The 15466-nt window shown below is 50.0% G+C and overlaps 1 protein-coding gene across 1 annotated transcript in view; it reads left to right on the top strand.

Moving 5' to 3' along the window:
* P3H2 (prolyl 3-hydroxylase 2) overlaps nucleotides 1–15466 on the top strand; it is a 112343-nt gene that overhangs the window by 74747 nt on the left and 22130 nt on the right. The window contains exons 2-5 of the mRNA XM_065410940.1: nucleotides 5132–5278; nucleotides 6641–6830; nucleotides 12301–12432; nucleotides 14560–14702. Coding sequence (XP_065267012.1) covers nucleotides 5132–5278; nucleotides 6641–6830; nucleotides 12301–12432; nucleotides 14560–14702 — 612 coding nt within the window. The remainder of the gene's footprint in view (nucleotides 1–5131; nucleotides 5279–6640; nucleotides 6831–12300; nucleotides 12433–14559; nucleotides 14703–15466) is intronic.

The following is a 15466-nucleotide window of genomic DNA, read 5'->3' as shown; positions in this document are numbered from 1 at the left end:
GTGGAAATCTCAGTGAGCTTCAGTTCCCAGGCAAAGTGCGTGTGTTGATTTGAGGCCTGATTCAGCCCATTGTTACCAATGAGAAAAGCAGGAGTGTGACAGGATAGGCAAAGTGCATGGAGCATGCCACTGAAGTTGGTCCCCATCTTCATCTGGAGTGTTTTTCCATGTTAGCATTTGCCACAGAGCCAGGAGGATTCTGAATGCGACCGGGGGGGCACCTGCTGTAGGATTCCAGCCCCTGGAAGAAAGTTGTTTTCACCCAAGTTTGTATTTCAAACTCCATGTGATCTGAGAATGGGTTCGAAATGGGACTGCAGCGTCCCCTCCACACGCCACCCGGGGAAGGTATGGGAGTGACAGTAAGGACACAGTTTCTGTTCCCAGCTCTGCAATTGATTCCTGTGCCCCCAGGCTAAGTCCCTTAGGGCATGTCTGCACTGCGATTGAAAAACCTGAGGCTTGGTCAGCTGACTCGGCCTCGCGAGGCTCGGACTGCCGGACCGCGGGTGTTTTATCCCTCTGGGTATGTCTACACTGCAATGTAAGCCCAGAGTTCAAACTCCGGTTCAACCCTAACCCCCCTTCCATCTACACACAAATCACCTTAACCCAGGGCTCAGACCCAGAGTGTGGAGTTCAAGCCTAAATCGAGCTGGGGCCCAGGGTTCAAGCCCTATTACTTTGCAGTGTAGACACAGCCCCACTGGACTTGTGCTCTAGGAAGATGCCAAAAGTATCCCATGATTCCACAGGCCAACTTTCTTTGTCCTCTGACCAGTCAAGTTAGATGGACAGTCAAGTTTCCCCACACTACACCACGAACACAGGGCCTCATTTTGGGAGAACGCTAGGAAGTCTGGAAAATGAGTGGCTGGACTTGGGGACACTTCTCTGATTCCCCAAGCTTGCTCGCTTGCTTTTTGTTCACGTGAAATTATTTTCAGTGGCTTGCTGTACTTTTTAATTCCCTACTAGTTCTTATAGCCCTAAAGGAAATCCAATTCAGTAGCTTCTTCATGCATTTTTGCCACTTTGAATTTCTGTTTGTGAGAGGAGACTCGAATGGTACTAGCCAGTTTGTTTGCTGCCAAAATATGTTCCCACTAAACATTTAGAAAAAGCTGCCTCAGAACAAAAATATACACCCTCATTGAGCCTTGTATTTTCCCAAGCCCCGCTGAACCGTACATATAGTACAGGCGGAGGTGTCGCTATGCTAGTTAAACAACTGGCCTCTCTTATGAACCCTGGCAGCCAGCTCCAGTTTCCGAATGGGAACAGGTTTGCAGCAACTCAGCCGGGCCTGCTGCGTCCAGAGGAATTCTTCTGCTCCCAGCTGCCACTCTTACCCAGCTCCAGGCCATGCCTGCTCAAAGCAGCATTAAACATAAACACGGGGCTTCTTTACAATGCTGTTCTGGTCACAACGTCCCGTGAACAAGCCCTCGCCAAAGCCAGGCATCCTGGGCACTGCAGCCCTGCTAGGCAGACGACAGCTGTGCGTGCCATCTGGCCAGCTGTGGCCAAGCCCAGTTACCACTTAGGGCAGAGGTTCTCAAACTGAGGGTCACGAGCTGTCAGCCTCCACCCCAAACCCCGTTTTGTCTCCAGCATTGATAATGGTGTTCAATATATTATAAAGTGTTTTTAATATATAAGGGGGGGTCACACTCAGAGGCTTGCTGTGTGAAAGGGGTCACCAGGACAAAAGTTTGAGAGCCACTGACTTAGGGTATGTCTACACAGCAAAGAAAAGCCCAGGGCTGGCCCGTGCCAGCTGACTCATGTGTGCGGGGCTCGGGCTGCGGGGCTGTTTCATTGCTGTCTGGACGATGGGAGCCCCGCGAGCCGGAGTCAGCCACCCGCCGCTGTCCCTTGGTAGCTAGTTACTGGGCAGACAGGCCAGTCTGGCTACCTCTACACTACAGGCGAGGGGTGTGATTCCACTGCTCGTGTGCACAGGCTCATGCCCGCTCTCCTTCAGCGAGCACGAGTATAAAGAGCCGGGCAGGAGCGGATGCCTGAAACTAGACTAGGCACGTGCGTACCCCCCGGTTTCAGGCTCAGCCGTGCCTCCGCTGCAGCTCCCTGGGCTCCACCAGCTGCACGGCTCTTTATACTCGCGCTCGCTCAAGGAGAGCTCGCGTATGTGTACTCGAGCCGGGGGAATCGCACTCCTCGCATGTCGTGCAGATGTAGCCTGAGAGCCGCACAGGGAAGGAAAAGCCACTGAGCACCAACTTCTGGAGTTTGCCCCGCCCCCCGTGGAGTGAGTTGCTGCTCTGTCCTCAATAGACTCCAGGGGATCCCAACGAGCTGGGATGGCTTCGGGTTCCCATGCTGAAGGGAGCCACAAGAAAAGAAGTAGAGCTGCAGATGGACACCCCTTCTAGGTAATTACCACACGGCTGTGGTGGGGTGACCCCACTCCTCCCAAACTCCCGCTGAGCTCCTGACCTTGTGGAGAGCCCTCTGCTGGATGCCAGGCAGTGGGGGCTAGTATCACGGAAGCAGCTTCTGCGTTGAGCAAGAGAGATCTGCCTGTGGAGGTGTCCTCCTGCCTTCGGGTTTCCCTGGGATGATCTAGGCTAATATTAAATATACCCGTTCAGTTTGGGGCAGTGTCGTGCCTGCAAATCATCAATGCCTTGTGGGATTTCCCAGGACCTTTTTTTGCATTTGGAACATAAAAACATGACTTTTCTTGCATGTTCTTCGCTCAAGAGCGGGCTGACCTTCGCTCGAAACGTGGCTGGTTTCCTAGTGGAACGTAGCACATTCCAGCTTGCCAATGGGCCTGTTTTCATCCAGTGTGAAGTTAAAGCATCACAGGTTCCCCCTCCCTCGAAGCAGTTCAGGTTTTGATTTCTTTTGCCATGAGATGTGAAAATATATTTGCAGAGCGAATGTCACGGCTGCGCTTTGACAAGCCTTTGATGCAAAACTAGCAATTCCGCCATAGGGCGTAAACATTCTGTGCAGAGATAATGCCATGCTCCACGCTACGTAGTGTGTCTGTTCCCCTCGCCCCTTTGCTCAGCGCATTGCACCACTGCTAGCAGCATAGCTTGTTTCTCAGGGACTGACCGGAATGTGCTGTAAACCAATGGAGGAAAGGGGTCAGAAACGTGCAAAAGCAGCGAGAGATGCAGAGACAAGATTATCCTGTGGTTAGGATACAAGGCTGGGAGCTTGGAGCTCTGCCACATTCTTCCTGCGCGGCCTTTGGCAAGTCACTTAGGCCCAGAGGCGTAAATGGGGTTTAGGCACCTAACACCAATTGAAATTAGTGAAACTTAGGTGCCTAATTCCCTTTATGAATCTGGGCCTTAACCTCTGCGTGTCTGCGCTCCCCAGTGGATAAAATGTAGCTGATGATACTCACAGGAGAGTTGTCAGGGCAAACTCAATTAAGTTCATGAGGTGTGGGGATGTTAGTGAGGCATGTCCGTACGTAAAATGGTCACAATTATTATTACTTAGGTTCCATTGATGAATGGTTTAGAAAGGATTGATCAATGTTAGACACAAGTAGTACATGTTATAGAGGGGTATGAACACCTGTAGAAGGTGCTATAAATTCCCATAGCCCATGTCATAAGCAACCTATAGACCAGGCAAACACGCTGACAATTGCTTGACCATTTGTTGAAACATCTGTCAGTCATGTATTAACCCTCCATCAACTGTTGCTAAATAGAAGCGTAATATGAAGTGTGACCAGTCACACAAATCAAAGTCCGGCTGGTGCAAGCTGGTCCAGCTGTGTGCTGGGCAGACAACTTGCTGATGCAGGGCGTGCTACTTCGTTGTAACCTACGTCTTGAGCCAGAGCATAGACTAAGAAAGAAGGCAACAGATGTAAGGGCCCCCACGCCGATTATCTGGTCTGGGAATCTGAGCAGCAGACAGGACCAAAGCAAACAAACCAGTGTGGTTTACCGACAACCCACGGTGCTGTCCAAGTGGCACGCGGTTCGTGTTCGCAGCCCTACACCCTCAGTCATGCTGTGCCGTGACACTGTGAACTGGCCAACGTCCAGCACGGGCTCTTGTTCTCTTCCCGGGAGAGAACGACATCCTCTGGGAGCCGGCCAGGCTTTGTGGTCCCTCTGGCAGGAAGGCTGGCGTGCTGGGTCTCCATCAAACGGTGGTAATCGAGAATGAACTTCCCACATGTGCACAAGTGTGGTTGGAATCTGCTTCCTGGTGTCGTACGCAGGCAGGAGGCATTTCAGGGAGATAACATCCAATCATGGAGTCAGGGCTGTGCACCTGGGAAATCCCTCCTCCTAACTCACTTCTCCCGGGGGGCCTGCAAACCGCACAGCCGTGGCCTGGCAGCTGGGGTGCTGGGCCTGCTGCGTAGAACGCTTCTCGGACAATCACGCCGCTCCCAGTGCGGGGTTCTGTGGGGATTCGGTCAGAGAGTTGAGGGGGGGTCTAGAATGGGAGGGGTGGCTGGTCTCTCTCTCTCTCTCTCGCTCTCATGTGGCCTCTCAAGCTTCCCCCGAGACCCTCCCAGATTTCTTCCACAAGTCCCCTAGGGTTTGCGTTCTGCGCCGTGTTGGGGGGACGTGGCGACGATGGTTTAGGCATAGCCAGTCTCAGCACCAGGCTGTGTATATTTACTGGCTCCAAGCAGCAGTTACTGCCATTCTGTGCCTGCACCCACCTCTGAAGGAGCTGCTACCCCATAGTACACTTGGGGAAACTGAGTCACGGAGAAGCAAAGTGACTTGCCCAAGGTCACGCAGGCAGGTGGGAACAGACTCCCAATCTCCTGACTGCCCTGCACCAGGCTGGCTATGGCATTGAAATCACTTCCTTCGTTCTTCATGCTCAGTTTTTCCTTGATTTCGCTCATCACTCAATGTTTATCTCATTTGTTGCTGGTCCCTTCCCAATCCTTGCTTTCGGCCATTGATTCACCCTTAGAACAGACGAAATGGCAGGATTTCCTCCCTGTCTTCAGCAGCAGCTGGTGGGGTGGGCCCAGATACCCCCGGAATGCCGAGCAGTGGCAGGTGGCGAAAGAAATCTTGAGTGTGGTGCCTTCACACGGAGGGCGATTCTGGCTTGTCTTAGCAGGGCACTTACCAGTTGGCTGTTTCTTCCCTTGTTTTAGCTGAACCAGCTGGAGGAGGCAGCAGATGCAGCTCACACCTTCTTCATGGCAAACCCTGAGCACATGGAAATGCAGCAGGACATTGAGAACTACAAAACCATGGCCGGGAAGGTCCGTCTGGTTGATCGAGAAGCCAAGCCGCACATGGTGAGTTTGGAGAGAGATGGTTTCCCACTCAGCTGAACAAGTATGTCAAATGTCAGCCAGCTTGGGGACGAGTTTTGGGCCTGGAGGAAGGTAACACGGGCTACTGACCAAGCTCCGTTGGACGGCATTTACAATGCTGTGATGTGAGCTCTAGCGGGCTAGCACGAGAATATCGGTGTGCGAGTCTTCTGCCATGTCTGTGAGGCAGCGTTTGTCAATTTCCACCCCGTAGCATCTGCCTGGCTGCGCCGTTACCCTGTGCATGGCCAAGAGGTAACCACAGTGTCTCTGGTTTACGTCAGTAAGCATAGACCTGGTAGCATGCTCATTTTGCATTCATTTACACTTCCATACGGGCATCTGTGCACCTGTATTTTCACTGTATTCCAGCCATATGCATTTAGCCAGGGCATTCACCCACCTGTTTTATCCATGTACATCCAAGGCGATGCATCAAATGTGAAATTCTGAGGGCTAAGCCCTGGCTGGCAGTGGTCATGCCAGTGTTCCCTGGTTGTGAAGGTTCAACTGGGAAAGCAAATCTGTCAGAATTCCCTTTTCTTTTCCGATGTGTGTCCTCTTGGCGCTGACTGCACATCCTCAGTTACACGTATCCCCTGTCGTATGCCTGGTGACCCAACGCTCCAACCTGTTCTCTCCTTAGCGGAGCTGCTGACTCACGCGCTGACTGCTCTCAGTCTCAGCAATGGCCGGGTTTGACGGACGGCTCAGTAAATGGCAGGCTTTGCACACGTTTTGTAAATGGGTTTACCCATCCTGGCTCTCACACATTTACATGGGGCCAGATTCTGCAGACCGCCTGAGATGCACCCTGCACAGGATGGTATGAGTGAGGTGGGAGTGACAAAGGGGTATTTAAGCCATCTTCATTCCCTGCCTCCTCCAGCCCCAGGACTGATCCAGAGCACAGATGTGTCTCTTTTCCCAGCCATGCCACCAGTGCCAATGCTGGGCGAGGTACCGGCGTTAAGTCAGGTCCATGAGCATGATCCGAAGCCCATGGGAAAACTCCCATTGACTCCGTAAGGTCTTGGATATGGCCACGTGTTATCTAGTGGTGCCCAGCCGGTTAAGCCAGCTTTACAACTGCTTTACGAAGCAACCGAAATGAACCCCAAAACTGGGCTCATCGCAGTCACTGGCTAATGATTTCGTAGAGCTCGGGAGAATGTACACACAGGAGGTTCGTTAAGCAAACATCACCGTTCATTCAGCATAATGTGCAGTTCTACAGGATTCTCTTTTAGACCAATGTGCCCCACGGGCACTGATTTAGTCCCAGTGTTACAACACCTCCCATACTTCCCGGCTGCCTAATGAGCCTGCCGGGCTTCTTTGCAGGAGAACTACAGCGCAGGGGTGAAGCACTATGATCAAGAAGAGTATGCGCTGGCCATCGAGTCCTTGGAGCGAGCGCTGCGGGGCTACTACACCGCGGATGTGGAGTGCCGGGTCATGTGCGAGGGGCCTCAGCGGTTCGAGGAGTACGAGTACTTGGAGTATAAAGCTGACCTCTATGAAGCAATTGCAGGTGAGGTCTCTAACCAGTCCCCAAGTCCCTTTGAGGCACAGGACGTGTATGTGCCTTGGCTCCTGGGGTGTTTTCAACTAGAAACTTTAACACCTTTGCTGAATTTGGCAAAGCAGCTTCCCTTCAACAACCAGCAGTGCTGAACTGTGAAGCCAGCTGGGACCCAGGGACTCCTCCTTTTAATCCTGAATCGGAAACAGTCTCCTTCAGTGGGCCTGGGGCTGACGTTCAGAGGTGCTGAGCACCTGTAATTTTCATTGATTACAGTTGGTGGTGTGGGTTCTCCGCCTCTCTGCCTCCGTTTTCCCCTCTGCCGAATGCGGACATTAATGTCTGCCTGACCAGCGGGCTGCGTGCCGTGCGCTAGCTAGCTGTGTGGAAAGTGTTCTGAAGATGCTACGGGGTCTAGAACAATGTGCGTAAGGACACAGGACTGAAGGAACCTCCTGGGTCATAGCTAGGGCCCTACCAAATTCACGGTCCGTTTTGGTCAATTTCACGGTCATACGATTTTAAAAATCGTCAATGTCATGATCTCAGCTATTTGAATCTGAAACGTCACGGTGTTGTAATGGTAGGGATCCTGACCCAAAAAGGAGTTGTGGGGGGGAGGGAGGGGAGTTCACAAGGTTATTGTAGGGGGGGTTGTGGTACTGCTACCCGTACTTCTGTGCTGCTGCTGGTGGCGGCGCTGCCTTCAGAGCTGGGCGGCTGGAGAGCGGCGGCTGCTGGCTGGGAGCCCAGCTGCCACTCTCCGGCCGCCCAGCCCTGAAGGCAGCAGCGCAGAAGGAAGGATGGCAATGGTATGGTATTGCCGCCCTTTCTTCTACGCTACTGCTGGCTGGGTGCTGCTGTCAACGCTGGGCACCTGGCCAACAGCCGCCACGCTCTGCCTGCCCAGCTCTGTAGGCAGTGGAGAAGTACGGGTGGCAATACTGCGACGCCCCTAAAATAACCTTGCGACCCCCCCCCCCCCGCAGCCCCCTCTTAGGTCAGGACCCCCAGTTTGAGAAACGCTGGTCTCCCCCATGAAATCTGTGAAGTATAGGGTAGAAGCACAGAAAAGGCCAGATTTCATGAAGGGAGACCAGATGTCATGGTCCATGACGCATTTTTCATGGCCGTGAATTTGGTAGGGCCCCAGTCATAGAGTCCGGTGCCTGCCATTGGAGGCGGCCCGGTCATAGGACCTCATTCGTAAACTTATCATGCTCCATCTTAAAACTAGCCCGGTTTCGTGCTCCCCGAATACGGATTGGAAGGCTGTTCCTGAGCTTGTGCATGCAGGGGTCCAAGTTCATCCCTGAAGTCCACGATGAGTCTGCATCTGAATTTCACGACTGGTCCCTGTCACCTTAACAGGCTGAACCAAAACCCCCAAGCGTCAGGAATCCAGATCCTGCCAGTTGTGCACTTGCTGACCTGCAGGGCCCTCTGGCATGCTCCAAAGTCGGGCATGCAGGAGCCTGGAGTTGGGAGCAACACGGCCCCTGTGTCAGGATAATGTGTTCACAACCCAGTGAATGATAACCGCTAGACTTTGCCCTTCTATCGCTCTTTCCAGCGGAGGGAGCTAAAAGCGTTGTGCAAACATTGCATAGCACCCCGGGGAGAGGAATTACCCCCCTGTTTATAAAGAGGGGAAAACGGGGGCACAGAGAGGAAGCAGCTTGCCTGTGATCAGTCAGCGAGTCATTGGCAGGGTCAAGACTGGAACACAAAACTCCTGGATCCCAGTCCTGTACTTTCACCCACATGGCCATCCTACCTTCCATCTGCCTAGACTTCCTGAGGTGGGGAGGGCTACACGGCTGGGTCCCGGGACAGGCAGGCATGATAAATAGGCCCAGCACACCTCATCCCTTGTTTTCATCCGGGAGGGAGGGATTTTGTCAGGTCATATTCTGAACAGTTCATTGTCTGAAAAGGCTGGGGACACTGACAAAAAAATAGGATAGATGCTAAAATAATGGGAAAACAGCAAAGAATTACTAGAGATTAGAAACCCATGCAGGGAATTGAACACTGCCGCTATACTGTCCTTTGATTTGCATGTGTGGCCCTGAGCAAGGCAGGGTTAAGTGGGAACCCTCTCTCCATAAACTGGATTGCCTGTAATTAGCAGTAAGGGAAAGCCCACTTGGCTTCAGAAGTCCTATATCTGCAGTTGGCCTGTCAGCTCTGAGAGCTGATGCACGGTCTTTGGGGGATTGTTTTTCGTCTGCTGCTAGGGAAAATATTTCCATTCAAGTGCAGATTAGTTTTTATTTGTGTCAAAACTCATTTGCTAGCACAAAGTTGAGAGCCTAACTGAGACCAATGAGACAGGAAACAATTAGTAAAACAAGAGGGAAGACTTTGTCTGATGATTTATCGATTGATCATTTTTGGAACAAGACAGCAGATTGTTTTTAATATTTAGTCATGCAAGAAAAAAAGAGAAGTTTTCAAAGGCCGGATCCACAGGTAGATTTCATACCTGTATGTCAGTTAGGGATGTCATTTCCCCCTTCCCCCCAATATAGATATACCAGTACGTACCCTAGTGTAGCTATAGTTATATTGCCATAAAGGTGTCTTCTTCTGCAATATCTTATTCCCCTTCCCCTACAAGAATAAGCTATCCCAGGGTAACTGTGTCCATACTAGGAGGCTTGTAGTGCTTTAACTATACCAACATAGTTAAATCTACACCAATATAATAAAAGTCCCACTTTTGTGTGCGGATAAGCCCTAAGAGTCTCCACGTGATAGGCTAATACCGCTCTGCCATCCATCCTCTCAGGTTACCTGTACCAAACCCTGGGCATCCATGCATGAGACCAGGAAAATCTGCTGCTCCTCCTCCCCCTGGAGTATGCTCCCAGAGACCAGCACTGCTGAGGTCCCACCTCCTTTCCAAACAGAGGGTGCTTTGCTGAGAGTCCCAAGGAGACAGCCCTAGCGTCAGTCAGCTTTGATCAGCCTCCTTTGGGGAGATCATTTGGCAAAGCTGCAGGTGGGACTCATTCCCAGTGGGAAAAAGTCACGCTGGTTTAGTGCACGTATGTTGTGCTTGCTGCGCTCGGTGGCGTTACGTTCTGATGGCAATGTGTGCGGGGGTGTCGTTTGGGGAAAAGTCAGAGCAGCAAGTCGTGCCAGGAGGAAGAGGAGCGTTGCCGTGGCATTAGTGAAGGGTGCCACACCCGCTGCTCTGGAAAGTAAAGCCCCGGAGCAGATAAAGTGTGGGCAGTGCAACCTCCCTCCACCCGCGCCCTGTCACTGTTTCTCACAATGGACGCAGAGGGACCTCATCTAGACGGAGAAGATTCTTCCGTGTCCGTAGCCCACTCAGTCGTTGGCCTTGCTGCTTACTGGGGCCAGTGGTGCGAATGGTTTTTGTGAGGCTGTCCATTGGGAACTTGGGAAAGACCAAGAAACTCACTTCCCAGAGGCCACTGAACAGCCATCATATGAGAGAGGTTTTCAGTTCTCACTTAGATTTAACTCCATGGCCAGGAGGTGAAAGAGTTTATAGCCCGTTACCAAGTCCCAGAGCCATCCAGCCACCCATAGAAACCAGCTTGACTGAAGCAGCTAGGCAAAATAATGTAGACTCCCATTGCTGTTATTTGTCTTCCTACATAGGATTGAGAGTGATACATTACAGGATGTCTTACTCCATAATTTACTGACAGGTCTCTGGTTCCCAGACTCATTATATTTAATGGAAAGAAGGAATTCTGATGCTATTGAGAAAACAGTTTTAAGTTTCTCCAAAACAGTGTTTCATTTCCTATCCTGAGCTATTTTGTAGTGCTGCTGTGGGCTGTTGTGGTGCTGCCACTCTCCACCCCAGAGATGGCTGCATTTCAATGGTGGGTAATGATTCCTGCACTATAGCCTGTAAAATTTTGAAGGACTCTTTGAGAGCATTGAGGGGAAGCACTATATGTCAGTGATGATTGATATTAGGATCTGCTGCCAACCTTCAGATCTAGGATGCTCCCGATAGATTTAAAGTTTAGCTTCCCCCTCCCCCACTCTCTGTAGTGCACTATTCTGTGTGTGTGTGGACAATCAAATGTCCACTCACGCTAACAGTTCTTTGAAGCCCCAGAGCAAAACGGGGACAGTTTTGAGTTTCCACTTGATTTCAATGCAAATTCCTAAAGCCGGCGTTCTGGCAGCTTGGGGGAGCGCTCTGGTAGCAGAGCGCATGTTTTATTTCAAACCCATGTTTGTTCCTTAAAGATTTTAATTGTATACAGAGATGCAGCAAGCAAAGTCAATTTGTAAGTACATTGCAGAAAAGGTCCCAAAGTGGAATCAGATGTCCGCTTTGGCTTATAAATGCTACAGCTGACACAGCACATGTACTGTATGCTTTCACTAATTAGAAATCTTGTTTATGGCAGATGCTTGCTAGTCCGTTAAATTAACCGGAGACATTTGTCGTCTTTAAGAAGCGATGAACAGAGGTCGTCTGCCGATAGCATTTCCCCCCTTAATATTAGCAGTACACATTCCGGCCAGTTTAGCTTGAGTGTTCGCACTGAACTTCCCAACCTGACTCGCAGCAGTATTAATCTCAGAATGTCACTCAGCTGGTATGTGTCCCCTATTGTGCATTATGCTGTTGCGATAGAAAAAGGATCAAAGATCCAGTTCTTAGAGTCTTTTGAAAGAGTTCTCCGACAGGAGTATATTTCGTTGTCAAGGGATGAAATTGAACACGGGAAATTATAGGCTGCCCATCAGCCAGAACTTTCTAATAGATCCTGTTCCTTTGTAGATTAGTCTCCAAAAGGAAGCAGTGGAAACCTTGTTGCAAGACACATTTAAAAACAGATTGAACAACCCACTGGAAAATATGCAGTAGGGAGCAATCTTACCCTATTCCTCACCCGATGGGCTAGATGACTTCATAAGGCTTTCACATCTCAAGTTCCTTTGATCTCTTTCTTGGTGTCCCTCAACTTCATTTTGACCCTCAGAGTCCGACAACTTCAGTTAATTCCCATTGCACAGATCTCTCAAGAGGCCTATTGTACGTCGAGGTAGCTTTGCTGTGGCTTTAGACAGAAATAGTAGCTTTTCCAGTATAGTCTCTCCTCACCACCTGTGCAAAATTAACACCCTTGGAAATTGACATGGAGTAAAACATCAGACACCTGCATCCAAGTTGTGTCTGCAGACTATGTGCTTGCAAGATGCTCAATACCCGAGTTTAGTTACGGGTCCTGTTAGAACATGGCAGAAGTCCCAGATATTGGGCATGGACAATGTGTTCCTGTAACTTGCTGAGCACCCTTATGTCCCACTGGCTTCTCCGGATATACTCGGCAGCTTACAGGATGGGGGCCCCTGTGTCTTTGATCTACTTGTGACATGAAAGTTGGTCTCCATAAACCCAGCTGAGCTCACCTCTCAAGAGCTGATCATCAGCCTTCCGAGCACAGACACTGTCATATCTCTCTTTCCCTTGCAGATCACTACATGCAGATCCTGGTGTGTCAACATGAGTGTGTCCGAGAACTTGCCACCCGTCCCGGGCGTTTATCACCCATCGAGAACTACCTTCCCCTCCATTACGACTACTTGCAGTTTGCCTATTACAGAGGTAAAGCTGGGCTTCTCCATTTCTAGCAGCCCTTGCTTGGTTTTGTTACTCTTTGGGTTAGCGGAGACTGTTTTATTTGGGGATTTAAATATTCTCCTCTAGGGGGTGTGCCATCCCAACGTAATGGCACTGGCTAGCTTATGAAAGGAGACTCAAAGAGCTTGGCTTGTTTAGCCTAACCAAACAAAGGCTGAAGGGAGATCTGACTGCTCTCGATAAATACATCAGAGGGATAAATACCAGGGACGGAGAGGATTTATTTAAGTTAAGTGCCAATGTGGGCACAAGAACAAATGGAGATAAATTGGCCATCAACAAGTTTAGGCTCAAAATTAGACAAAGGTTTCTAACCATCAGAGGAGTGAAGTTCTGGAACAGCCTCCCAAGGGGAGTAGTGGGGGCAAAAAAAAACTAACTGGCTTCAAGTCTCAGGTTGATAAGTTTATGGAGGGGACGGTATGACGAGACTGCCTAATGGCATGTGACCCATTGGCGACTGCCAGTAACAAAAATACTCAACTGCTGGAGATGGGACAATAGATGGGGCGGGCTCTGAGTTACTGCAGAGAATTCTTTCCCAGGTATCTGCCTGATGGGTCTTGCCCACATGTTCAGGGTCTAATCAATCGCCATATTTGGGGTCTGGAAAGAATTTTTCCCCTGGTCAGATTGGCAGAGACCCTGGGGGGGGGGGAAGGGGTTCCACTTTCCTCTGCAGCCTGGGGTGTGGGTCACTTGCAGGTTTAAACTAGTGCAAAGGGTGGATTCTCTGAAACTTGAAGTCTTTAAACCATGACTTGAGCACTTCAGTGTCTCAGCCAGAGGTTGGGGTCTATTTCAGAGTGGGTGAGGTTCTGTGGGCTGCGTTGTGGATAGGGTGACCAGATAGCAAGTGTGAAAAATCGGGACGGGGTGGGGGGTAATAGGTGCCTATGTAAGAAAAAGCTCCAAAAATCGGGACTGTCCCTATAAAATCGGGACATCTGGTCACCCTAGTTGTGGAGGAGGTCAGACTAGAATAGATCATCACGATGGTCCCATCTGACATTAGTCTATGAGAGCATGAGAACTAGAAAATAAATCCGGTTAGAAACGGAGAGTGGAAAAGCCCTGTCTAGTGTTACTCTCCAAGCTGAATGAAGTGCAAAGAGTGAAGGGCCAGATTTTTAAAGGTATTTAGGTGCCTAAACAGGCACCAGGTAGGGGAGTTAGATGCCAACGCGCTGTTGAAAATCCCACTATGGGTTTATCTGTGTCTTTAGGCCCCTAAATAAGCTTTAAAAAGTCTCATTTGCTCACAACCAACCACCACAAACTCCTGAGATTAGCTTAACAATCACGAGATTCTTTTTTTAATGATACATTTTGGGATCTTTTCATTGGCTTTCTGGTTTCTGAGCCTTTGGAGTTCATGTTTGTGAGCTTTTCACTGCAACCACTAGGGCTATAAACTTCTCTTTTAACGAAAGGTGAACTGAGAATCTCGTGTAGTAACCTAAAATAAACACCAAAGATTGCGAGAGTCGCAACAAAACCGCGAGCATTGGCAAGACCATAAAAGTAATTACTTGTGCTTATTGTCGATAGTAAAACAACATGTAGGATAAGACAATGGTCTGTTTGTTTATTAAAAGCACCCACAATTACAGTGTCCTAGAGAGGAATATACTAAGAGCCTGAGAAGGGGAAAATAAGCAAATGTGGCAATACAACATGAGAATCATAAATCATACTTAAAACTGGAAGGTTGCTCATTTCTCATATTCACTGAATTCCATCCCCCTTATTTTCTCTCGGGGATTGTGGTCTGCTGCTGATTCCAGGCTTCTGTCCTAGCTCTGTCCCTGATTTGCTGGGTGGCCTCAGAAAAGTCACACCACTTTTCTGTGCCTCAGTTTCCCTCTATGTAAAATTGAGAGTATAAGACAGAGCTATTGCAGAAGGCTGTGGTGGAGCTGATTCATAAATGTCTGTCATGAGCCTGGGGACCATCGGGTGAAAGTCTGTCTGAGTGAAAAGTCTCATCATTCAGTGCAATGCAATGCACCTGTCACACCTGAGTCCCCTGGATCGGTCATGCCAGGTAATCTCCATGCCGTCCCCAACCTCTGCTCTGCTCCCTTGCAGTTGGTGAGTACGTGAAAGCCCTGGAGTGTGCCAAGTCCTACCTCCTGTTCCACCCGGACGATGAAGCTGTCTTGGAGAACGCGGATTATTACAAGAGCCTTTTGGAAGAGACTATGGACCCGGAGACCATCAAACCCAGAGAGGTGAGAATAAACGTATTGAAATGACCCTGCACGGCACCACAACTGAAGCGTTGTTTGGAAGTAGCTCAATCGATGCAGTAATTTGGCAATCTCCTCGTACCGTCACCAATTCTGAGGAAAGGTTAAAGGGTTAAGGGCCAGGTGGTTCTCTCGGTCACATTGGTGTAAATCAGGATTAATGCCAGTGGCTGATGTGACAGTGTTTAGCCCAATGACAGCCAAGCAGGGCGGATGTGATGCCCATGTATGTGTACGGCCCAAGGAGGGAGAGGGATTGTTTAGGAGGACAGGAGTAGGAGCAGTGTGATGAAATAGGGTAAGGAGCACCAGGAGAACTCCAGACATTGACGGCTGTTAGTCAGCTGGGGAAGTGGTGAAAGCCAGTCTTATCGCTTGAGTCATTTAAAGCTAGACTGGGCAAAGCACTCCAAACTGTTCTGCAGGGAACAGCTTTGCAGTAGGTGGGGTGGGGACTAGCCTTGGGTCAGATGACGAAACAGGACTTATTGAGTCACCACTGGAGGAAATGTCTTTGTAGCGATAATTTTCCCGTCGTGGGTACCTTTCCCATGCTGGAGAATGTTCCCGTCACAGCCCTGAGAGATGTGTCATCCTGCCAGAGCTGGATGTATCTTAGATGCTTATCTGGCTCCCATTTGCCTAGTGCCTCACAATGGGTAAGGAATTTATCCTCACAACAGCCCTGTGCAGTAGGGCAGGGCTGTTATACCCGTGTGCCGAGGGGAAGGAGGGGTACAGAGAAC

Source organism: Emys orbicularis, chromosome 9 (assembly GCF_028017835.1).
Source record: "Emys orbicularis isolate rEmyOrb1 chromosome 9, rEmyOrb1.hap1, whole genome shotgun sequence".
Classification (NCBI taxonomy): Eukaryota; Metazoa; Chordata; order Testudines; family Emydidae; genus Emys; species Emys orbicularis.
This window is presented reverse-complemented; position numbering and strand designations above follow the sequence as displayed.